This window comes from Festucalex cinctus, chromosome 15 (genome assembly GCF_051991245.1).
Source record: "Festucalex cinctus isolate MCC-2025b chromosome 15, RoL_Fcin_1.0, whole genome shotgun sequence".
In the NCBI taxonomy this organism is placed as follows: Eukaryota; Metazoa; Chordata; class Actinopteri; order Syngnathiformes; family Syngnathidae; genus Festucalex; species Festucalex cinctus.
Window position 1 is genome coordinate 18390429 of NC_135425.1, and position 25802 is coordinate 18416230.

The 25802-nt window shown below is 36.9% G+C and overlaps 2 protein-coding genes across 5 annotated transcripts; one reads left to right on the forward strand and one right to left on the reverse strand.

Moving 5' to 3' along the window:
* Positions 1 to 6222, reverse strand: LOC144002555 (transmembrane protein 230-like). Of its 3 annotated transcripts, none has more exons than XM_077497883.1 (5): positions 6140 to 6222; positions 5281 to 5360; positions 4596 to 4707; positions 3243 to 3365; positions 1 to 1607 (listed from the first exon to the last, which is right to left on the reverse strand). In XM_077497883.1, exons 3-5 carry the CDS (start codon positions 4692 to 4694, stop codon positions 1467 to 1469), a joined length of 363 nt encoding a protein of 120 aa, XP_077354009.1. In that variant the 5' UTR covers positions 4695 to 4707; positions 5281 to 5360; positions 6140 to 6222; the 3' UTR covers positions 1 to 1466. The 3 variants fall into 3 exon arrangements, with proteins under 3 accessions (XP_077354009.1, XP_077354010.1, XP_077354008.1); XM_077497884.1 differs by lacking the exon at positions 6140 to 6222 and adding an exon at positions 5922 to 6106; XM_077497882.1 differs by lacking the exon at positions 5281 to 5360.
* Positions 1677 to 25802, forward strand: LOC144002554 (alpha-1A adrenergic receptor-like). 2 transcript variants are annotated; one of them, XM_077497880.1, is made up of 5 exons: positions 1677 to 1804; positions 3161 to 3335; positions 11645 to 11716; positions 20079 to 21328; positions 24991 to 25802. In XM_077497880.1, the coding sequence occupies exons 4-5, from the start codon at positions 20431 to 20433 to the stop codon at positions 25419 to 25421; spliced, it is 1329 nt and encodes a 442-aa protein (XP_077354006.1). In that variant the 5' UTR covers positions 1677 to 1804; positions 3161 to 3335; positions 11645 to 11716; positions 20079 to 20430; the 3' UTR covers positions 25422 to 25802. The 2 variants fall into 2 exon arrangements, with proteins under 2 accessions (XP_077354006.1, XP_077354007.1); XM_077497881.1 differs by lacking the exon at positions 11645 to 11716.

Consider the following 25802-nt stretch of genomic DNA (forward strand, 5'->3'; position numbering starts at 1 on the left):
AAAAAAAAATAATCAAATTTTATTTATTTAATTAAACACTTCTGTATTAAAATGCCTTCAGTATATAAAGTAAAATACATAAATATATTCCTGTAACTATTACATGCAGCAGGATAACATTGCAAAAATAAACATTTGATTCAACATTCAAACTTTACATTATGCTGCAAATATGTTGCAGCTCGAGCTACTTATCTGTATGGACAATCACAATTTTTTATTTTTTTTTATTTTATTTTTTTTTAAAGAAAAAAAAACAGATTACACTACACATTGGATAGATGCGCCTTGTGACTACAATCGAGGTGCCCTTAAGCAAGGCATGAATCACTGCCACATCCGATGTCAACTCAGGGGTGCAACACATTACTCTGGCATCTTTCGTGTACCTTCATTCGTGGTCTGATTCTATGTGATGTCACTGACGTGCAACAAAAATGCACAACTCGGTGTAAATTGAATTTCATAATTGCATGTAAATTAGGGGTGTTAAAAAAAATCGATTCGGCGATATATCGCGATACTACATCGCGCGATTCTCGAATCGATTCAATAATCGGCAGAATCGATTTTTTTTTTTTTTTTTTTTTTTTTTTTTTTTTTTTTTTTTTTTTTTTTTTTTTTTTTTTTTTTTTTTTTTAGGATTCACACCTTGAGCATGGAAGAATGTTATATGAACGGCACATTAAGCCTTAATATTTTTATTTCAATGCTGTTCAAATGTGAAACAGATTGCAAACTGTTTGTGTACAGTGGCTCACGGTTATCAGCCTCAAGTTTTAGATAAATATATTCATACAAATCTTACAGTGTACATGTACAAATTTACTGATAGTATTTTCTAAATTTGAATGGAAAAAAATCGCAACAATCGACTTATAAATTCGTATCGGGATTAATCGGTATCGAATCGTGACCATTCGTATCGGGATTAATCGGTATCGAATCGAATCGTGACCTGTGAATCGTGATACGAATCGAATCGTCAGGTACTAGGCAATTCACACCCCTAATGTAAATATTGCCTTGAAAACAGGACAATGAAAAGATAAGCTGGGCAATCTACATTCTCACTCTCGGTAACAAAACAGCAGATGTCTGATATATAGTATAGTAACAGGAAACAGTAGTATTTTGTGTCAACTTAACATGTTTTCAGTATTTTAGAACAGCACAATGCTGCTATTGTGATACAGCCTGGCAAAAAAGTTGCTTCACTTTTGTTCACTGTCAACAAGGTTTTCCAAGCTTGTGGAGCGAAACAGACAACCGTAGATATTAAGCTTAAATCGGGCAAAGTCCACCTAGGGATAAACATTGAGTGCCAATTCTGAATATCATAATACTTTTGTCTTATGTCTTGTAACAGAACATGCTCGGAGAAAGAAAACAGCAGGCGGTAATTTATGGATGTACATTTGGCAATGGAGTGTGGTTGCTTGAATAGTCAGCAGCCGTCGGTCCAATCAGTCACCGAAATCTGGGATGTCATCGTAGGAGTAACCTTGGTATCCCTTGGCGGCGTAGTAGGCGATTCTCAAATGGTAAAATCCAGGAAGGAAAACAAGCAGCCCTATGATGATGACAGGAAGGGTGCGATCCGGGTGCTGAGGTTATGCAAAGAAAACAAAACAGACCATGCATTAGCTCCACAGTGGCTGGTGATCAGAGTGGCCTGCTGGGTTCTATTTATAGACATTTTCCTGCTTGGCCAGAAACTGTAAGCTGTGAGGTAGACATGCTCACCACTGCTGGTTTGGTTTTGGTTTCATGTTCGCAACGGAAAATGACAAACCACGGCAAGGTGAGTGTTTTTGGTCACCACAAGATGGCAGTTATGAGCTCTGTGTGAGTTACCTTAGCATAATGTTTATCCTTCATAATAAAACACCTTGATGATTTTAGAGAATTAGATGTTTTTTAAAGGAGGCTTGAGAGACTTTTTTTTTTTTGGCTTCTAAATGAATCACTTTTACTGTTTTGATTTATTAATCATAATGTCTTTCAGTTTTTAGCTCCTTTTATCATATTATCCTTTAGCTTTGCGTTTAGCCTATTTTGTTATCTTTTAGCCAAATAATTGTATTGTTGTTTAGCATTTGGCTCATGCTGGGGCCTTCGCATTGGGAGTGGGGTGGTTGGCCTTCTCATGGGGGCGAGTGAGTCATCCTGAAGGCTCCTTATAGCCCAGGTGACTTGGGTGCTTTTCCTCACATGGTTTCTCTGTGCCCCGCCATGTCTTTTTACATAGTTCCCATCTTGTGTGTATGTGTGTCGATGTGTTTTTTCATTTTATATTGTAGTGAGGATGTTTTAATTACACAGCACTTAGAGTTGCAATTTTACGTATAAAAAGTACTATATAAATAGTTTGACTTAATTTTATTTGATTAAAATAAAATATTAAACATGTCAACATAATGAGTGTAAAGCAATACACGGTCACAGTTGATGCAACTACATTACCCTTTTTTGCCCTCTTATGCACTCAACTCTAAACATTGTTTCTCTCATAATTCACTGTGTAATCTAAAATATATTTTTCATGTGTTTTTTAAATGGCAATGCCTCTATGTTGGAGCACATTTTCTGCAAACACAATCTGCAGCCTGGAAAACAGTCACATTAACCTCCTACTGATAATTACAAATTTGATACGTTCAGACTGTTATCTCCCACATGGAGATGTGAATTTCGGAAGTAGAAGTCACAGCGGGGGATCCACGGGGGTTGGGCACCCTAGGGTATAAAACATCAGACTCATATTTTAACATACACTAAACTGTGGTAGCCTAGAAAGGAACATAGATGAAAACTGGCAGGAGCACAATAAAATGCAGAGGCAACTTGTTAATTACATCTATTTTTAAAGCAGGATTAAGTGTAGTGGGAGTGTTTTAATTACCGGATCAGACGTGGTAATTAATACTAAAATTAAAAATAGGAATGTAGAAAAACATGCATGTACCTTTTCAAACATCTAAGGAGACGTCAGTTAAATACAGAACAGACAGTAAAGGTTGGGAAACACTGAACTAATAATTGCGCATTCGGAGAAATTACCTGTGCAACATGTGATATAGATTCCATTTTTATTCAGATATGCTACCAATATAATGATAATGTGCTCAGTTACATAATTTCCTATTTCTGTCGTCAGGCGAGGGGAAGAAATGGAGTGAAGCAACTTCCAAGCTGCTGCAATGAAAAATGTGTTTTGTCTGTCGTTTTATTGAACTCACCTCCACCTCAATGGTCCCTGACAGAAGAAGGGCCCCGAAGATGATGAGTAAGGAGCCAACCAAAAAGAGGAAGACTGCCAGCGCAATTGCCTTGTAAGGAACCTTTGGAGGACTTTTCTTAAACTGTAAAGAACAAATTGCATGTTTTTGTTTTGGACAGCCTAACTTTGCGGCGATGCCGCAGCGCTGATTCATGATGCTTTGTTTGGTTTGAGACGCTGACATCATTGTAATAGAAGATTGATTGTATTTCCACAGAAGGTAAATAAGCAGGTGTTAAAAAGACTCAGAAAAGGTTTTCTTTTCGCTCATCATTCATCCTTTTTGCAACTGCCTGTGAATGCTGGGAAATTACTGCAATACACTAATGGTTGCTACAACACAGCATATCATAGAAATCCCCAGACATCCTTCAAATATGCCCTGAGAAGATGAAAGTAGTAAAGATATAAAACCATAGCAACCTAAAATTGATGTTTTGTAGGAGTCATGACCTTCTAGTGGTACTATGACATCATAGCGGGATTATTGTTAAAATCTACGATCGCTCCTATATTACTGAGAGGGGGGTGAGATATAGTGCACATTTATACCTCACCTTCACCAAATTAGCCACATGCTGTTCTTTGACTGAGTCAGCTCTGTTGATAAATGGCGATGCTATTGTGCCGTTTTGCAGCATGTAGCATTTTTGTTGCAGAACCACTGTGAATTATGGTGAATGCTTGACTCAGCATTTACACTACACAATGACAGACCGATCAACAGGCTTGCGGGAGGAGGGTGACAAGCAAGGGGGCTTTACATTTCCGCCTGTTAACTACTTTTTGGACTTTTTTGTGCTCTGCCAAGTGATTTTGGATTACAGACTTTGGTGAGCAGTATGTGATAGTTTAATTGATGATTTATCAAGTTTGTCTTTGGGAATGGTAAAGGGAGTCTTCACTTCTTCATTGTACTTCTTGGACCAGGGGTTGCCACATTACAGGCACACATAAACTGCCTCCATCCCGTCCTCTCACTTCCTAACTCTCTTTTGCCCATTTTGACACACTCCCCCTTCATTATAGGGCTTTTTAGCCTGTGCAATGTTCCAACAAAATTTATAAGAGTGCTTTTGGGAACAACTGTCTCTACTTTTCAGCCTGACCTTTCAAAGTGAACAACTTGTGCTTGTAGAGATTCAGTCCCCTTTGGAGATTCTTGGTTGATGCTTGCATGGAGTGAACAGAAGTGCCACTCAAGATTTTTATCCCTGAAATGCTCTGACGCCTAACTTAAGGCAGAATGGATTGCCATTATGTATATAAAGTTGAGACACTCACAGCCAAAAAAAAAACCTGAATCTCGTACCTGTAATTCAATGTATCCGTCATCATCAGCAGCGAGACGCGAGTATTTGACCTTGTTGAACACGCCAGTATCTAGCATGTTGCCTCTGCTCGCTTTCATTGTGGCGAAGGACCTGTATTGGGAGGGAGACACACAGAAATAACACCATTACTTGTTTTGATTTATTCATGATCATATTGTTTGTCCAGTGAGATAAGGTGTGTAGATGCAGACTGGATTTAATTTCTTTTTTTTTTCTTTTACAGTAAAGTATCCATTTAAAAAAAAAAAAAAAAAAAAAAAAAAACTTGCATAAAACCAATTATTGTTCTGGGCTAAGAACCTAATACTACCTGAGATTTATAAACCACCCTTCCCAAACTCATTTAACAGCATCTCAAGGGGTAATTAATGTGTGCACGTGTTATTTTGTGTGTTATCTCCATCTATTGACTCATTACACAGAATCTTTTATGCTATAGTATGTGACATGTGGTGGCAAAATATGCTTGTTCTGTGTACAGTAGATACACAGTAACTGTTTCTGTCTGATATTTTAATATTTTCTTAATTTATAAGGCACAAACTTAATGTGCCATAAACCATGAATTATTAAGTGTTTATTGGGTTTTTGACCTTTAAAAAAAACAGCTATAGACTTTAGAAAAGCAGTCAGACAGTGTAAGGGTTTAGACACATGACTTACAAACAGGTGGCGTGGGTTTAGTTGTCACTCAGGGATGGCATGGGTGTCAGCGCCAATGGCTATCTGTCTCTAACATCTGTCTTGTGATTGATAAGCAGGATGAAGAATGAATTGACTTTAGAACATTGGTTCTCAAACTGGTGTCCGGGGAGCAAAATAATTAGCAATTATGTTTTATCATTTTTGAAAAAGTGCATCCCTACATATGGAAACTGGCGCAGCAATAAAATAAACAGGCTAAGCAAATTTCTCCTCTGTACCTTTACTTTGGGTAAATTAAAAAATCTCTAATACATTGTAACCCATCCGATAAAAAAATCTTAATATTTTCTCATAAGAAGTTGCACAGGTGAGACAAGGAGACCTTGTGATACAATGCATTTACTTCGGGTCAAATTTTGTGGATAAACTACTGTATAAATACACTAAGTTAGTAACAGACTGCACTGAAAATCATCCCATCTCTTTCACTGCAGTCCAGTGGAAACGGATAACATTCAGGGATGCATATGGTACATAGTCATAAACAAAACAAACAAAAAAATAGTTCAAGAAAAGCACAAAACCGCTTTGTAAAACGTACTAGAAAAAAATACTAACGTGCCCTGTAGTCTATTGTGTTTAGGGCAAGAAAGACTCACTCTCCGATTTTTCTTTTCCATTCTGTCACCTTGAAATCTGCGTTTACTTTCCAATGTACATGACGATTTAATTTCAAGTCTTTCCGTGTTGATGATTCAAAAGCGATCGGCTAGGACATACTTAACTACGCGTACCTTACGTGATACTTTTGTCATCATAACATTACTTTGAAAGTTCACAAACAACTTTTTATTTGCTAATTATTTTTTTCTCATACCTTCAGCTGAGGTAGAGGAGCCGACAATACTCTGGCTGTGCTATTTGCAGCACCATAATGTTGTTGTGATCCTTGCGACACTTCCTCGTTTACGGTGGTTGCGCATGCGTGCGTGTTGGGTCCGGGACTTTTGTTTTTTTTCTCTCCATATCTTAATTATTGTTTAATTTTATAATGAGAAAACATCATATCTCGATGGAAAGTGAGAAATTCATGCTATACCGTAAAAAAAATAATAAAATGAATTTACTACTGATATTATAAAGTATCTACTGTATATACTGTTTTATTTTTTATTTTTTTGTACGACACTACGACAGACAGAATTGTATTGAAGAAGAATTAAAATATTGAAAACAACAAAATTATCTATCTATCTAGCTATCTAGTTTGTTTTTTTTGCTTTAACATAACATTGGTTCAGATCGGAACAGATTCCTATGTTGTTGTTGTATGTACTATAAGCCCCAACTCACCCAGGGCCCTAATGAGGACAAGCACTTTTGAGGAATGGACATTCCTTAGCCATTTTCTTTTAGATTGATTTCTCTCGCTACTTTGTATTTACAATTACATGAAAACGCTTTCACAGGAAACATTACTCTGTATTGCAATCTTTTAACTCCGGTCACACTCTCCGCTATTTAAAGATTTAAAAAAGGTTTTGTGGGAAGTAAATGCGTCTTACATTGTACTTACTACAAAGGGAATAGATGATACCATTCAAGCATGCCAAAAGTGGATCGCTTGCCACCACCAGTGCCTGGAATATAGAGTGAGTTTGCAAATTCCCATTTAAGCAAAATCATTATTATGCAGCCACATGTACTGTGTAATGGTAGCAGAAGGCAGAATCTGTGTTTTTAGATCAGAGTTCACAGATCAACACCTCTCTGAAACATTTAAAACAACAACAACTAAATAAATACTGTGATTGGAAAGTAAAATATTTCCATGACAAGCACAACAGCACATATAACTGAAGTACGCAGCTGCCTCTGGTTCAAACAAATTTAGAAAACCAAAATACTTCGAGCAATGAGAAATTATTCAAGTTCGGCAACTAAGCCAGGCGTATAATTGCACGCTTTGAGCACTCTCTTTTGTCCTTGTCCTTGCCTAACTGATGATTTATTGATTCTGTTTTAGGGGGTGAGTTTAATGAAACAAAAGTAATCATTTCAAATGCAATTTGCCCATATGTAAATGCATTCCATGTTTCATTCTGTTGTTTTTTTCCCTCAACAAGGCCTCTAGTAACGATGGACTTGACCAACTGTCAACAAAACATTAAACTTCGTTGTTATTCATCTGAACACTATGTCGATCAAATGTATAGACTGAGGCTATGTTGGAGTGTGCCCTAAAAATACCTTGAATTTCTTTGTTTACTCTGCGTGACACCAGATAAGGACATTACTATTAATATTTGACACACTGAAATTCATACCTCTTAAATAAAGTCATAAATACACAAGAGCGATGGATGACCTATTAAAAGGAGATGGGCACACAGTCATTACAGAACTCTTTTATAACTTCAATGGATGTTTGTACACATTAAAAAGACGTTTTTGAATCTCTACAGTTAGTTCAAACTGAACTCAAGCATCATTCTAGATCTTGAGGTACAGTACATTAAATGTAACACGGCTAAGGGCATGCAGAGGTGAATGATAATTCTCTGATGGCACAAGCAGCCAATTTCACATATATATATTTTAGCTTGTGCTGGCATAAGTACAACGGCAGTAAAGCCTCTAGTTTTCGACTTTGTGCACTGAGCATTTGAAAGGTGACCTCGAGAAATGGCCTGAGAGCAGTTACAGCTGACCAAGCTGAACCTTCACTGCTTAAGTAAAGTCCATCCTCCCATTATGCGTATATAGGACGCTGGAGCCCTGGTGGGAGGCGGCGTATATCATGGAAGGATGGCCATAGTGCAATAGCTCACTTACTTACAGTATCTGCAATTTCACGTCTCATGAGTCTCCAAGTAGCTTGAATTATTGGTATGATTTAAGTGAAATTATAAGTAAAAATGCAAGGGAATCAAAATCATTATGTTAAGTGGCTAGAAATTATTTAAATTTACAATGGCTTACATTACAATTAATAAAAAAAATAAATGAGAATAAATTTATATGGAAGGTGCATTTCTTCTGTGCTGCATGTTTTCATGGATTTTTTTTTTTTTTTTATTCCTGTTATATGTGCCTAAGTGTGAAGGCACTGTTATTGTTATTATTAAAGAGCTCCTTTTATTGGATATATTTTCTCATTGTAACACGGTATTCATCCTCACAACTATTTGACCAACAAACCAGTTCAACAATTAAGGAGTCTAATCTCACAAGTCTAAGCTTTTACCTATCCATGAATAATTTAACATTTAAGCAAGTGAAGCTTATAAATGCAAAATGCATTTCACTCTGCCAAATGGATTTCCGTGTTCTTGCATTTCCACGACAGAAGAAAGGAAAAAAGCTTTCCCAAATATTAATCAGTCTAATGTCACAAGCAAGCAAATGCAAGAGAACATGAATGCAATGATGCCTTAAGCACGATGCAGTAGGCTAATATTTATTGAAGCATTTTGTCCAGCTATAAGGTCCTTATATTGTCTCCTCACAGCGAAGACACACAATTTTGCTAGTCATTCTAATAATGTGCTGATTTGTCTTACTAGTGAGGACAACCACCTACATGGGCCACTCCACCAAATCTGTGCCATTTGCTTGTTTTTATGCTCTCAATATAAACTTCTTTTTTTTTTTTTTTAGCTCTAAACCAGAAAATACTGCACACACATTGAACTACCGGTATTCACAATGTGTCAGGCAATTTATTGTTTTTAAAATGTTTTACTGTACTGTGATTTTAAAATGACGGAGGTGACTTTAATGTCTGAAAATTAACAAGAGATGGTAGGACTGTACTGTACTCAACTCAACTTTATTTATATAGCTGTTGGTCCAAACAAAATTGCTAACAATGACGGGATAGACTGTGTGATGCTAACAAGAGCAACATAACATTTTTGTCAAAGGTCATCAACCTCATTCTGCAGGTACCTCTTTGCATGGCAGCTAGGTGTCAATAGCACTTTGAACTCATTGCGGTATAAACTTGTACAAAGCTCAGGTCGGGCCATAAAACTTACACCCTTCAGCAAAATACTTTAACTTGCCAAGTGCATCATTAAATATTCATATGCAAACTGTGAGCTGCTTTTGACCTGTGCATTTGCCAAAAACTAAAATATGTGTCCCTGGATGAAGCAATGAAGTACACATTTTGCGTTTGTGTGCCAATATATTTATAGTTTTTAATTACTGATATATCCAATTTGGCTTCATAACAGCCTTTGCAGTTAAACTCTTGCAATAATGGTGTGTGCTACTCCCAAAGTCCAAGCTCTTAAATATTTTTATGTGTAGTTCCTTAAAATGGTTATCACTGTTTTAATGTCTTGTTATTTAGAAACTAGACTGTATAGATATATTGTGTGAATATAGTTGTGCGATCAAAAGTTCAACCTATTGGACACTCCTTGTGTTCCTATACATTATTTAGACTTGTATTCATTAAGAGCAATTGGCAGCTTAATTATATTGATAAGGCCGAAAGTTTTTTTTCGTTCTTTTTTTTTTTTTTAGGAAGCATATTTACATATGAATCGAGAGCAACTTTACACACATTATCAGACCTGAATACACGACCTGTAGTGTTGAAGGTACAATGTGTAATATTTAGTGCCATCTAGTGGCGAACTAATGGAATGAAACCATTTTGAATTATGTGCTCTACAGCGGCTCAGACAGATCACACTTCACGAGCTTCCCACCATTATTACTACCAATTATTATTTGGAGTGAGTGGGATATAGCATGAGCAGCTAGCAAGAGTGGCTTGCAAGGACTAGCTGGACCAGCTAGCAAGAGTGGCTAGTGGGAGAAGCTAGCAAAAGCTACTACCACAAGAGGCTAACTACGTTCTAAGTTCTTCTCATTCGGGTATCCATAGCAGAAAGATGGTGACTAAACATGTCAGCCTCATGTAAGGTGTGGCGCAACCTATGTAATATAATTTGTAAGTACTAGACATACGATTTTATTTTACTAACATACAAACATACTAATTGGCTGGCAACCAGTTCACGGTGTACCCCGCCTACTGACCATAGCTGGCTGAGATAGGCTCCAGAAACCACCCCCAATCCATGGATGGATGGATGGATGGATGGACAAACATACTATTGAGCTTTATAGTTTTTTAAAAGAATGAATTATTACCTCACCACTAGAGGCTGCTAAATAATACGCACTGTCCCTTTAAGCATTTATGTAGTCTCCACAAGTGTCATTCAAAAAGATTATAAAAGTAGTTCAAGTAAACTTTGGCAAGCTTTAATCATCCATCCATCCATCCATCCATTTTCTTGACCGCTTATTCCTCACAAGGGTCGCGGGGGCTGCTGGCGCCTATCTCAGCTGGCTCTGGGCAGTAGGCGGGGGACACCCTGGACTGGTTGCCAACCAATCGCAGAAGCTTTAATCATATTAAACATAATTATCAACACCAAAATTGTGGCTAGTAAAAATGCTGAGTAGGTAGTAAATCTAGGAAACCACGAGGTGGCTGATGAGCAAAAATATTAATTATCCCGATGAGCTAGAGTAAATACTTAATTTACGTGAGTGTGTAGTGCTTATTGTCAACCAGTTCCACATCATGTTACAACACAAATATATTAAGTTGACCTAACATTACCATATTTTTTCATGTTTAACTAGCATAATACAGTTGTTTGGAGGTGGTTTGGTTGATAACAAGGTATTAATGAAAGTCAACACTTATTTGTTTGAGTGATCAGTCCAATATTTGTGTAGTCCGGACCCAGGGGCTTTTAGGTGGTAGGTCTAGTTTAAATCAATGGCTTCTGGGCTACTTTTATGAATTCAGATGGCCGAAACAAGCCACATTAATCCAACTCGACAGGTTCCAACAGTGTGAAGTGTGTTTGAGTTTATGATGGAGACATAATTTTGTTTTGAAACGAGCTGTACTTTTATAAGTTTGGAAAGTACAGCCTTTCACTTCTTCCTAAAATTGGTATAATATCACCAATCATAAGTTAGTTTGAAAATATTTCATGGCGTGACCTTAAAAAGAACTGAATAAAGCCATTTGATTATAAAACCATTCAACCATGAAAACATTACTCTTTCATAAAATTGCTCAAATTGCCGTTCTCACATTTTCACCTCAGAGCTTATTACATTTTTGACACCAGAAGCACCCTCGGTAGTATAATCAGCTTCAGACAGACAGGAAGACAGATCAATGCCAAGATGTACAGTAAAAATGTGGTCAGTATAGGAACGAGGCATGCAGGCAAGGGGCGGGGCTTGCTAGGTCAGGTGGGCTCGTCCACAGAGGTTCTCTCATCAGCAGAATGGCAGGACAAAAACACTTGACTTAGCCTCCGTCTGTGGTGGGCAGGATAAAGCAGGAGAGCCGAGTGAGCGCCGGTCCTTAAAGTTGCAGCAGCGACACGTGTGCCCCCTGAGGAAGGTAAGACTTCTTCTTTTCTTTCTCACTCCATCCACCCAACAAGCTGACTTTCCTGGTTTAGTGGCAATATTTGGATTGGTCTTCCTCCCATGAGCACACTATGAATGCAACTGCTGGCTATTTTCAGCATCAGCCCATAATATTAATTTATGCATTCCTCTTCAGTGTTTAATACAATTATCTTGTTTATGTCAACTCATTTTTGGCTTGCTAATACACATTAGGCATGCTTCCTTTTGCAGCTTCATTTGAAATTTTAATTAAAACATTTTTTTTTTAATCAAACTAAGCGCTATTATAATGACACATTTTAATAAGATGATTTTTAGCAGTGTTTGTAATGTAAAAGCTTAATTAAATGATGTAGTTCTTTCATTTGCCATTTTGGGATATCTGTTGAGCTCATGATAGTGCGAACGTGGGTGAGTGAGGTTGTGTGCCCTGCGACTGACTGGTGACCAGTTCAGGGTGTAGTCCAAGTTTCACCCGAGTCAGCTGGATAGACTCCAGTTCCCCATGACCCTCAACAGCATATGCAGTATAGAAAATGGATGATTGGACGGATGGATTGGACATCTCTTGAGACCAGTGACTGCTCAAAGTACGCATTGCGCTACAGAAAAGCCACAAATGTTCAAGGTTGATAAAACTTAATGATTACAATCATGGAGGGATTGAATTATGCCTTGAGGCAAGGACTTGTCCCCCCCCCAGAGAGAGAACAGCAGTCTCCAAACAGACCTCAAATGTGAAGCAATTCATCACAGTTTACTTGGGAGAGCGCGTGTGTGCGTGTAAAACAAAAAATGTCGGATTTCATAGGACCTGGAATACTTGCAGTGCAATGCAGTACTGTAATACCATTCAATTTTGAAAGCTGGCGTTTGATTTCTGTTTCCAATCAGGAAAATGGCCCCAAAATTTGATCAGCCGAAAGCTATGAAAGAGTGTAACTGAATAATTCATTAGCTATTAGACATAAAGTCAATATGTATTTTTCACCAAGATACGAACAAGCCGATGTTTGGTTGTTTAGAGCTCCAATACATAAATATTTTATTACAGTACATTTGACCACAAATATGTAACAATACACGCTACATAAAAACATCACAGCTGGTAAAATGACCCCTGATGTTCTCAGACTTGTTTTTGTCCATTAAACCGCAGTTGATTAATTAGGCACAGTCAGCCACAATGAGAGCATCGATTATTAGGTTGTCATGATGAAGCAACCCGCATGGAAATTCATGTTTTGTTTATAAGATATGCAATCTGTGATGTATCCTTAATATCTCAGTGAATAATGTATGAATCTGAATTTAATTGCAGGAGGTGAGTACCTATAAAGATGTACAATTAGGTACTTACCCAATTGTGGATTTTTATTTATTTATTTATTTATTTTTTTAGCTTTGGTGGTTATCTGCACTCTCCCAAGGGCCATTATGAACTTTATGAAGCTTATAAAATTTAAGTCATCATGATGTATCAATAAGCACCTTAATAAGCATCTATCTATCTATCTATCTATCTATCTATCTATCTATCTATCTATCTATCTATCTATCTATCTATCTATCTATCTATCTATCTATCTATTCCATCCATCCATCCGTCCATCCATCCATCCATCCACAGTAGTCAAAATGTTCAAAAGGCGAGAAGGCCATTAACATTACAATACATTGACATGTAATTTGATCGTTTATCATTTCTGTCACTTTTCGGCCATTGCACTACTGTATTAAACATGAGCGTGAATGAATCGTGAAATGGAAAGTCATTTTCCAGAGACTTTATGGCGCCCATATGGCGATCGCCGCTATGGCGAAAGAGTCTTATTCTCCCACCTTGAGGGAACGTCTTTAAATAGATCTTATTCATCCACCGGCCAGATGTGCTCGCAAATCACATACTGGAACATATCCCATGAATGCATTAGTAGATGATAAGCGGTGATAATTGTGGTAATAATTCAAAGGTTAACTAGGACTGCATCATAAAGAGAGTAGTTTTCAATGTTTTCAAATGTTCTAGTATTTGTTGCATCTACGGTAGTTAAAGAAAACATGGACGCCCTATAGTCTGACAAAGTGCTATTTGCTACAATCACAATAATAAACATAAAAATTGAGTGATTTTGAAATTGCACAGTAAGTCCTAAATGGCTCTTACTAGATGTGTGCAGGTGTCCATTGTTGGGTCCAGTTTGTGTATATTGTTATACTTCAGGTTGCAATTTTGCTCAGACAGCCAAATTGATTATTCATGTTGTCAATATAACAGTGTACTCGGGATGTTCTGATGTAACTTTGGCTAAGATGACCATCATCTGTAAGCTGCACTTTAGTGTATGTGGAAGATTGATTGCAAGGGACTGGACAAGATTCACATTGGCACTTGTACTGTTGTTTGTCCTCTACTTGACAGATCATCTCATTGAAGTACAGACAGAAATGAAAAGACATCACTGTTTAGCACAGAGAGAGAAAAAAAAAGTAGAAATGTGAACATAGTCGAGTCTCCTTAGGGGAAACTATACATGCAGTGTTGTAGAAATTACAGTCTTCCTACGCTTTACCTTCCTGGCTTTTGGGCCATAAATTCTCATCCAAATCACAACAAACATCTTCTCTTGCGATGAGCTATTTCAAATGCTTCACATATTTCCCTTTTTTACAGCAAGTAATTATTATAATTAATTTTAATTGCAATACTGAAGGTTGCTGTACTATATGCGATGTTTGAGACAAACTCTGAAGTGTGTCCATGACCCACACTTGCTTTACTATTTTCCATCCTCAGTAGAGATAAGGGAAAAAATGTGTTTACAATAATACCAGGGGATTCTGCTGCATGTATAATGAGGTTTTTTTTTTTCTCGACTAAAATTTTCAGAGAGACATTTTCAGATATGGAAGGCCTGGGGGGCAAAATTCCCTCCTCACTGCCATTATTATGTATATAACTTGTCTTCCTTATTTTAAAACGTTTATATCTCCAAATGCCCAATGTAGTCATGAATTGAGTAATGCATACAGAAGAAAAAATATATAGTACCCACATTCTGAGTCATTTTAGAGATTACCTTCACAATAAATGAAAATAAAGATTTAGACAGCGCAAGCTGTTTAAAGAATAATCATTACTTTAACAAACTCAATATACTTTAATTACAGACAGAATTATAAGCTCATAATGAACCAGAATGCAGTTTACCTTTATATCAATCATAAATGAATGCCTTGCAGGCAGCCTGGCGTCGCTTCAGACTACTAATGTGAGGGTAGTTGGATTCTTGGTATATTTATCATCACATCAATGAAAAATAAATGGCCAGTTTTCCTATGTTGTGATAAATATTTTTTACGCATCAATACAAATACTGAAGCCCGAACGGTTGGTGGATTGTGGACCGGTTGAACTTTTATCAAAGCAGGTGTTGTTTCGTTGTTTTTCTCCTGGTTGTTATTCTTTTGCTCAGGCTTTGCACTCATCAGAGAGTCAACATAATAACTTGCCCTTGGCAGTTTCGGCAGTAAACATAACAGGACAGTTTTGATAGCATTTTAGCATAATCTTTTAATAAATGATCATCTTGATGACTTTATTAATGAGGCCACACAGTAATAACTTAAAATGAATGCCCTCTTGGTGGCAGTTTGAAAAAGTTGTGTTTTAAAAATGTGTTCAGCATAAAAAAAAATGAGTGATCTGAACTTTGAACTTTTTCTTTTTTTCTGTTATCTAAATTTATCCTATTTTTTGGAGGGGGAAACAGTGATTTCCATTTCGACACAAAAATTGAAATGATGAAATTTTAGTTATGTTCCTATGCTATCAGTGCACGAGTTGCATTGCAGATTTAATTTTGTATGTGTGTTTGTGAACCACATAGTACAAGGATTTACTGGAGAAAAGCATAGCCAGTGTAAGTAAGGTATGATATACTACGTACTAGGGGTGTTAAAAAAAAATCGATTCGGCGATATATCGCGATACTACATCGCGCGATTCTCGAATCGATTCAATAAAAAAAAATCGTTTTTTTTTTTTTTTTTTTTTTTTTTTTTTTTTTTTTTAAGAGCTCAGAATTGTTCATTCGGTAGTCTTACCGATTCAATGTCTTATCATCATTGCCTTTTTTTTGTGTGTGTGTGTGTGTGAATCGATTTTTAAACTTCCATTTTTAATGGAAAAATATTCAACAAAACGTCTGACTTCGGGTTAGGATTCACACCTTGAGCATGGAAGAATGTTATATGAACGGAACATTAAGCCTTAATATTTTATTTTAATGCTGTTCAAACATGAAACAGATTACAACCTCTATAAGACTGAAATTTCAGATAAATAAATAATACATTTTCATATAAATCTTACACTCTACAAGCTTACTGATTAGTATTTTCTAAATTTGAATGAAAAAAAATCGCAACAATCGACTTATAAATTCGTATCGGGATTAATCGGTATCGAATCGAATCGTGACCTGTGAATCGTGATACGAATCGAATCGTCAGGTACTAGGCAATTCACACCCCTACTACGTACAGTAGGGCTGTAAACATATTTACAGGTGCAAATTTAATTTAAGTTATGAAATCTCATTAATCCAAATATCCATGGTTTTTGATCTTCCACAAAAACAATACAAAATACTTCATCAGTTTACTTCCTGTCTTCGCCTGTGGCTTTGTAGACGGAAATCCCAACATCAAGTGTTTATGTGGGTGAATTTTGTTCCACCGCTTGGTGGGATGCTCAGTGAGCAAATGCCTTTGATCTGCGCAAACATGTGACACCCTTGACTCCGCCTGCCTTATCTCCAGCCCTCTCATTCGTTTTGCCTCACTGCCATTTATCATGCCCTGTGACGTCCCACATCTCCAGCCGAGTGGGACTAAGTGAGAAAATCTTCTGCTCATGTAATACAGTGGCTACCTCTTAAACATTTATTTACAATTATTAAAAGAATGTTTTTAACCATATTGATGCTGGTTCCTCTAACCGATATTTATTTGTAGGGCCAAACCAAGCTCCCAATCAAGGTTAAACTAAAATAATAATAATAATAATAATAATAATAATAATAATAATAATAATAATGGGTTTTTTTAAAAACGAAAACTAACAAAATACATCAAATGTTGATAAAAACAAACAAAAATGAACTATAATTACAGTGAAAATGTCATTTCTTTTAAATGTATTTATTTCCGAATTGCTGTGCATACAAAGAATGATGGTCCATAAGCTACAAAAACTAATACTAAAACTAATACAACTAAAATGAAGCATTTAAAAAATAAAAACTAATAAAAGCTACCAAAAAAGCTCTTAAAACTACATAAATAAATAAAAAAGTCTAAATAAATAAATAAATAGATAAATAAATAAATAAATAAATAAATAAAGACAAAAAATCTACAAATATTACAGTCAAAACAAAATAGCATTTTTCTAAATATGCAAAAGCACAAATAAATTATTTGTACAATTTTTAGGACTAAACACAATTTCTCTTCATAACATTATGTGGCCCTTGCGTCCTTCTGATTTTCTGTATGTGTCCCTCAAATGAAAACGTGTGGACAACCCTGTCTTAGAAGATGTCCTGAGAAGGCCTGTTTAGTATTGGTGATGATGTAGAAACTGAACTGTTTATCCTCTAAGTTCAAGGCACACCTCAAGCCATGAATGATATCACTCTTTTGTGCTTGCAAAGAGGTCTCTGCCTGCCAACAGCAGTCATTGGGTGCAATCGCTATCATTAATATTCAAATCTGTTGAGGAAAAAGGTTGTGGAGCCACCTCAAGGCCAAATGAGGCCATTGTGTTTGTTTGAATTTGTTCGATGTTGAATCATTTTGTCTCTTTGGAAGAGCCGAAAGGACGGCGTTGTATGTGGGAGATCAGTTGTGTCGTAAGCCGCCTCATTCACTCATCCGTCAATTTTCTGTCCAGAATAGGCTATGCACATTTATTCTATTTTTTTTTCTCAAAAGAGTGCTCCAACTCTTCGGAGTGCAGGCACACAGTCGAATCTTGACCTGAAGAGTTTTGTAAATAACGAAAGCTCAAAATCTGAGTTCAATTCTCCGCCTGTCATCTTATGCAGGAGTTAGTGCTCAGCTTGCAGACATAAAACGGTCAAAGAGGCAATCACACACTGCGGCTGTTAGTCTGCTCTTGAAATAAATGATCTCACGCTCACATCTGTCTTTATATTGCCTGCATGGTTGAGTGAGGGACCTTCTATGAACCTGATATATATATATTTTTTTTTTTTTTTTTTTACCTCCTGGGATCACCAATGCATTTCTGATGTCCATGTTTTTACTTCCTTGTTGCTCTTTGAAAGATTTGACTAACCGAAAAAGTACATATATTTACTTGGTCAATTCACTATAACTGCAGAAAGAAAGTTATGATACATGTAAATCATGAGAAACTTGGGTCATTTTACAATTCTACATAACCGGTTATTCTCAATGTCACCATGATTTATGAACTTTTTTTTTTTTTTCTACCACCTAATGAAACCTGATCAGAATGTCCCACAAACATATAATAAGGATTTCAACTATTACTGCAGTGCAGCTGCAGTCATTCCGCAGCTGGTGCACTGCACCCCACAGGAATTTTATGGGCCGTGATATGATGAACACTGTTTCACCGTCACCACGTTGGCCAATGAGAGAAGCAGAAATGTATGCAAATTATCAAATAACGTTAATGTTGCAGTGCAATAAAAATACATGCTAAGTGGAATGTTTATTGTCTTCAGAGACAATATAAATACATCTCACATGTATACCACAATATTAGGCACACCTGTGCAATCTAATGAGATCTTACTCACTTTAAATTGGCCGATTTTAGTGTGAACGATTGTAAGTGCCCTGTGATTGACTGGCGACCAGTCATGGATGAATGGATGGATGGATATAACAATAACAACCAAAAATACCAGTATATGAGTTAGAGCAATACTGAAGATACTGGGAAAGGTTTTTAGTAGGTCCCAACCTTAACCTGAAGCTTTCAAGTCTCAACAGATCCAAATTAAACTGCTACCTGTGTTGTGTGCAGAAAAGTCCCTGTAGTGTATGTGCTTGCAGACAGACGACTTCCATTTTGAGATGGGTTCAATCAAAATAGCAGCACGGTGTAAAAAAAAAAAAAAGGATAGATGTCACAGCAGCTTTCACACTGGCTTCCCGGTAAATTGACGCATCAAAGGAGTAGCAGTTGATTTATTCACCTATCCCTTTCAGACAGAACTCAGCAGGACTTTGCCCAGTTTGAAGTGTGTGATCACACGGTTGATGCGGATCTGTGCGACGAAATAATAAGATGCATGTCGTAGAAGTTTTACGTTGCTAATTTTAGGATTTGGGACTTACTTGGCGAAAACTTAACAGATTCAAGTTGACTTTTGCCTCGCCGTGAGGTGCAGTCGGACATCTCATATTCAAGTCAGATTTTTTTTTAATCTATTATCTATCTATTTTATAATTATTAATTAATGATTTGCTGTTACCCACCACCTAATTTACCTGGCAACAGTCAGTACTTATTTTTTTTTTCCACTTAAAGCACTGACATCAAGTATGTCAGCGGTGTCAAAGTCCTGCATGTTTTTGAGGTTTTGCCACATTCAACACAGCTGATTCATATTTAAGCTAATCAGTAATCCTGATCATTGAATCGGGTGTGTTGGAGTGGAGAAACCTCGAAAACATGCAGGACTCAGGCCCTCGAGGACCGGATCTTGACACATGTGGAGTAAGTCCTCCTCGGCAGTAGTTGGCGCTATACTGTGGTAGCTTGACACGGGCAAATCAGCACCTGCGTCAGAAAGAAAAGTCTTTGCTCACAACTTTTTTGTCATTGTGTTAGTGTAAATGTGATTGTATATTAAAAGTTTCAGCAGAATCGGTACTCGATATTTCTTAGTACTCAAAGAGTAAATACTCATACTGGTTATTTTCATGCTCGAACAAGAGAGGGAAAAAAAATCTTGGCTCAAGCTTTCATAATCAATTCACCAGAGTCCAATAAACTGTGTTCTCTCTGTATCATTAGCTCTGCACATGTTGTTGTATGTTTTAATTTCAATAACCACCCTTTTTTTTTTTTTTTTTTACCATCCTTAATGGTGATTGTTGAAATGTCATTTAAAAATGCTGTTATTATACAATTGGGCCAATTTGAGCCTCGCTTGCAGCTCCCAGTTCGCTTGTTTTCCAGCATTTGTCATTTCTATGTTCATTTAATTCAAACTTTGAAAAGCATCGGCTCACGAAAGTGTTGTTACATTTACTTGATGTCTTCTTTTCTGCTCTTTGAACAGGTCTCTTGCCTCAAACACTTGTCAGCATGGATGAACACGAGATGCAAAACCCACCGGCGATTGCCTCGTGAAGTACGAATATTTGTCATTTCTATTGTGCCCCCGCTGGAAGGATTATGACAAGCCATGGCTGCGTTTGTCTCTCTAAATATGACAGTCTGCCGAGCACAAAAAAGCTCTGGCTGTGCTCTGTGATGAAAGTGGCTGCATCTGCAACTTAATTACAAGGACAAGATGAAAAGTTTGATCCACAGCATTAGGAGAAGCGGGTCGGTGCAAATGCAATAAATATGGATCCGTTTGACAAGAGCTAATAAAGTAAAAAGAAAAAGACAGAAAAGCTGGCCAGAGCATGAGCGTTTTTTCTCCCGAAGAGACTTGTCGGAATTGTAGCGCCACCACAGAGCCAAAGGTGGATGTGGCCAAAATGGTCTTATTAGGACTAGTGCTGGTAGTCTTTGTCGTGTTCGGCGTGCTCGGCAACATTCTGGTCATCCTGTCGGTGGTGTGCCATCACCACTGGCGCTCCGTGACTCACTACTTCATCGCCAACCTGGCGGCGGCCGACCTCCTGCTCAGCTCCGCCGTCCTGCCTTTCTCCGCCACCTCCGAGGCGCTGGGTCGATGGGTGTTCGGGCGGGCTTTCTGCGGCGTGTGGGCCGCCCTGGATGTCCTCTGCTGCACCGCCTCCATTCTCAGCCTGTGCGTGATCTCCATCGACCGCTACCTCGCCGTCAGCTACCCTCTGCGCTACCCGGCCATGGCTACCGGCCGACGAGGCCTGGCCGCAGTGGCCGCTCTCTGGGGACTCTCGGCAGCCATATCCGTCGGCCCTCTGTTTGGCTGGAAGGAGCCCGAGCCCGAAGACGAGACGGTGTGCCGAATCACGGAGGAGCCCGGCTACGCCTTGTTCTCGGCATTAGGGTCCTTCTACATACCACTGGCGATCATCCTCTCCATGTATTGTCGCGTGTACGGCGTGGCAAAGCGGGAAACGGAAACCCTCAAGAAGGGGAGCGACGGGGAAGGAGTTGAGACCGAAGGGGTGATTTTGAGGGTTCACAGAGGGAACGCCGCTCAAACGAGCAAGCACGAAGAGGACAACGGCACCGGGAGGTACAAACACATCACCGGAACCCTACCCAAGATGCTCAAGATGCCAAGAGAGGAGAAAGCAGCCAAGACCCTCGGGGTCGTCGTCGGGTGCTTCATTCTGTGTTGGCTCCCTTTTTTCCTGGTCTTGCCAATTGGTAAGTAACTCGGAAGACAGACTACGTCAAATTTTTGAAACATTTTGGATACATGTGTGAGCGGATAGACTTACATATGCCGATCTAAACTGTGACGCACGGATAATGTTACACAAATGTCATTTCCACTTTTAAGTTTCTGCAGTTAAAAAACAAAAACAAAAAAGTGATTCCGGTGGCTTGCGCACCAGACGCACGGGCTGTCGGACTTATAAACACGCTAATATGTGTGTATATATCCACACTGTGGCATTTCATATATTCATTTTCAGCTTGTTTAGCAAGTGGCAACGTAAGATGGCTGCCACACATACAAGTAGTTCAGACCAAGATTCCATGTGAATTAAGCAAACCAAAGTTACCCCGATTTGCATTTATATAGGGCTGCTCGATTTATGGAAAAAAATAATGATCACGATTATTTTGGCAATAATTTAAATCCCGTTTATTCAAACGATTATTTACTTTTTGGTACAAAACGAGAAAATGTTTAAGCATTTAAAAATACTAAGACCTATTGAAAAAATAGAAACACTATAATAATGTAAGTTCCTTTCAGGACCAAAGAGAATTTATAATCATATATTTATAATAATATAAATATATATATATATATATACATATATATATATATATATATATATATATATATATATATATATATATATATATATATATATATATATATATATATATATAAATACACATATATATATATATATATATATATATATATATATATATATATAAATACATATATATATATATATATATATATATATAAATACATATATATATATATATATATATATATATATATAAATACATATATATATATATATATATATATATATATATATAAATACATATATATATATATATAAATACACATATATATATATAAATACATATATATATATATATATATATATAAATTTTATGTTGGCAAAAACTTGAATTTGGAGTGCAGATTTTGCACTGTGCAGTTGGACAATAATTTACTGTTTGGTACAAAACAAGGAAATGTTTACACATTTAAAAATATTTAGACCAATTAAAAAATAGAAATACTATAATTATGTAAGTTCCATTTGGACCAAACAATAATATATATTTGTAATAATAAATTATTATTATTATTATTATTATTATTATTGTTATTATTATTGTTATTATTATTATTATTATTATTGTTATTGTTGTTGTTGTTACTACTTATTACTTATTTATTGATAATAATATATATTAATTTGTTTATGTTGGCAAAAACCTGAAATTGGAGTGTGCACTGTGCAGTAGGATAATCATTTATTGTTTGGTAAAAAACAAGACAGTGTTTTAACGTAAAAAAAAATAATAATAATAAATAAAAAAACAAAATGATATTAAGTCAAAGTACATTTTTTGAAACACTAATTATGCAAGTTTCTTTTGGATATAATAAATGTATTAAATTATTTAAAAATGTAAAAAAGGTGAAAATGTATCAATTTAAACAACTCAAAAATTAGTATTAATATATCATTTTACAATTATGCTGATTTTGTAATGGTGGGGAACTAATAATTAAAATTGAAATTTGAATTTCAATTAATTGCACATCCCTACATTTATATGACCAAATATTAGGATTAAAAAAGGGGTACCCCAGGGCTCTTATTCTGTTGTTGTTGTTTTTTTCCCCTCAGATTTTCAATTGAAGTCTTATCTAAGCAGCAGAAGGTCAAACTAAAACCTGTGGATATTTGGCCAAGGGCCACATTATTAGCTCCGCTTATTCTCCTGTAAAGTTATTAAATCCGAACCCCATGCAGCAAGAGAATGTTGCATAAGCATTAAAACGACTGTCAAACATGAAACATCAGTAGCTCTATCTTGTTGGAGATTATAATTACAATCTTAACTGAAGATTCATTTGAATGTGCTTTGTTATCTTTGAGATTAATCAGATAATCACGCTAAGAAGTTGCTTTGATTTCTGCAGCACTTTTATCGCCGTGTCGTCATTCAAGTTAAAAGATACAGAGCGTTAATTATAGAATTCTTGAAGTGGCTCTGCTGGAGATGATGATGATGTTGTGGTAGCATCTTCATTAAAATACCTTGTTAATCAAATGTTAAGGAACGAATTTCTGGGGACTATTTTCAGAATATTTTGGATGTTTTGTTAGGTAAAAAAGGGAATGTACAAAATCACATAAAATTGTACAAAGCACAATTAGTAGGTAACAAGAAGGATTGTCACTTAGTTGTTTTGTGACAATGGTACAATGTAATCTAATCATTTCAACAGCAGGTCTTTGTCACTGTTGATCCTTGAAATATTTGCATAATAATGTTTGTTCTGTCACACGAGCACAACATCAGGTTTGACCTTGCCCAACATGCCGCCCCTTTACCTTTTCCAAGAAGACACATCAAGAATTCAATCACAAACAACGAACTAACTAAATTAAATTTAAAAAAAAAAATAAGCACATTGGAGCAGAATGGACTTTGACTGCCAGATGAAATTGAATGAGCGTCTCTGCAATGAAACCTATTACAGATAACAAGCATGCGGTTTAATGGGCTGTAATGCGCACTGGCATCCTCAGTCACCGGGTAGCCTCTCAAGGCAGTCACGTCATCACAGGGAAACTCATGCATTTCAATCGAGGCAAACCTTCACGGCTCACAGCACAGCGCTCATTCCAGCTCCGAGGCATGATAGCTCGGCGTTCCCACTATGGCAGTTTTTAAAACTGCTGAACTTTTGAGTTTATTCCTAAACGCACCACGGGGAGCCTTCTTTGTTTGCCTGCCTGTCACCGCAAATGATCACTGGCAAATCTCGTACGAGGTGACTGATCGCCATCAGTAGATGGGATCGCTCGGGGGGTGGAAAAGCTTTTTTTCCCCGACATAATAACTTGGAAGACAGCATTTTCTATTTAGAAACTTGTGAACCAAATGCAAATCTGACTTTTACGGCACAACGCTAAATGATTGTTTCAGTCTGTAGATGATTACAACAAATCTATGAATCCACTCATACATAAAATAAATAATAAGGCCGGGTTTTGAAAATTGAAGCCCGATATCGATCCATAAAAACATGACTCGATTATTTTAAATATTTCATGTTCTCACAACTTCTTAAGAAAATAGAATTTTAAAGGCCAGATTTTTTGTGTATCTTACTGTTTTATTGAAATTTACTGTTCACGTGTATTTAAAAGTATTTTATTACATTTATGAAAGACCTCATTCATTGCACTTTAAGATAATTCGAAATCTTTTTAATTTATATTTACAATTATTGGATTAGTTTATGATAATATTTCCATCTATCCTTGCTGATTTAAGTGATTATAGCACATGTCGCTTTCATTAATAAACTGCATGTGCAAAATTTACTTTAGAATTTCATATTTGTGGTGTTTTTATCATGTACTTGACATTTAAGAAGAATTGATGTGCCATAATTAATCGATATCGGATTGAATTAGGTGAATTGAATCGGAAAAAAATTAATTGAATCGAATTGAACGCTTGTGAGTCAAAATCAAATCAATTGAGGAAGTTAGAATCGACACCCAACCCTAACAAATAACCGTTTTTAGCAAGTGGCTTGGTATTTTTTTTTTATTGATACTACGTATATTGATTTGTTTTTGCAGGATCAATCTTCCCGTCCTGCAAGCCTCCTGAGACGGTATTCAAGATAACCTTCTGGCTGGGGTACTTCAACAGTTGCATTAACCCCGTCATATATCCGTGCTTCAGCCAGGAGTTCAAGAAAGCCTTCCTCAACGTGCTGCATGGCCGCTGCCTGAGGAATGCCAAAACCCAAGGACCTCACACCACCACCCACTCCTCCTCTAGCCCAGTATCTAAAACCCCTGATTTCTCCACCCCCGACGGTGTTTCGTCATGGCGTTGCTGCGGAGCGCCCTGTTTGTCGTCTGAAGGTGGTTCCGATGATGCCAGTTCAGCAATCCAGAGGAAAAATCTTCTGAGGTCATGGTGCTTTTCAACTCGTCAAACTCCGATACCAACATCTGCAAAGGTCTTACAGCTTTCCCTTAATGTTACTGGGGAGGCTGTTTGAATGGTACCTGGCAGTATTTTGGGAAGTTTGATCCTACATGGATCAATCACAAGGACAGTGTGTATATTATTATTTGCATTTGGATGTCAACTGATACAACTACTACTACCTATATTTGTGGAACTGAGCCTTTATGGGGATCATTTACTGCATAAGCACATTGGGTTTACCATAGCCTGTTAACATAATTGTTGTAGTATACATTCTTTGGAGAATAATCCAGCTGTTCACTACTTCCAAATGCAATTGTAGTCTGTCTAAATGAGTAGAACAAGGTACAGTCAAATCTTGGTTTTCGAACATAATCCGTTCCAGAAGGCTGTTCTAAAAGCGATTTGTTCGAAATCCAAAACAATTTTTCCCATTATAATTAATGTAAAT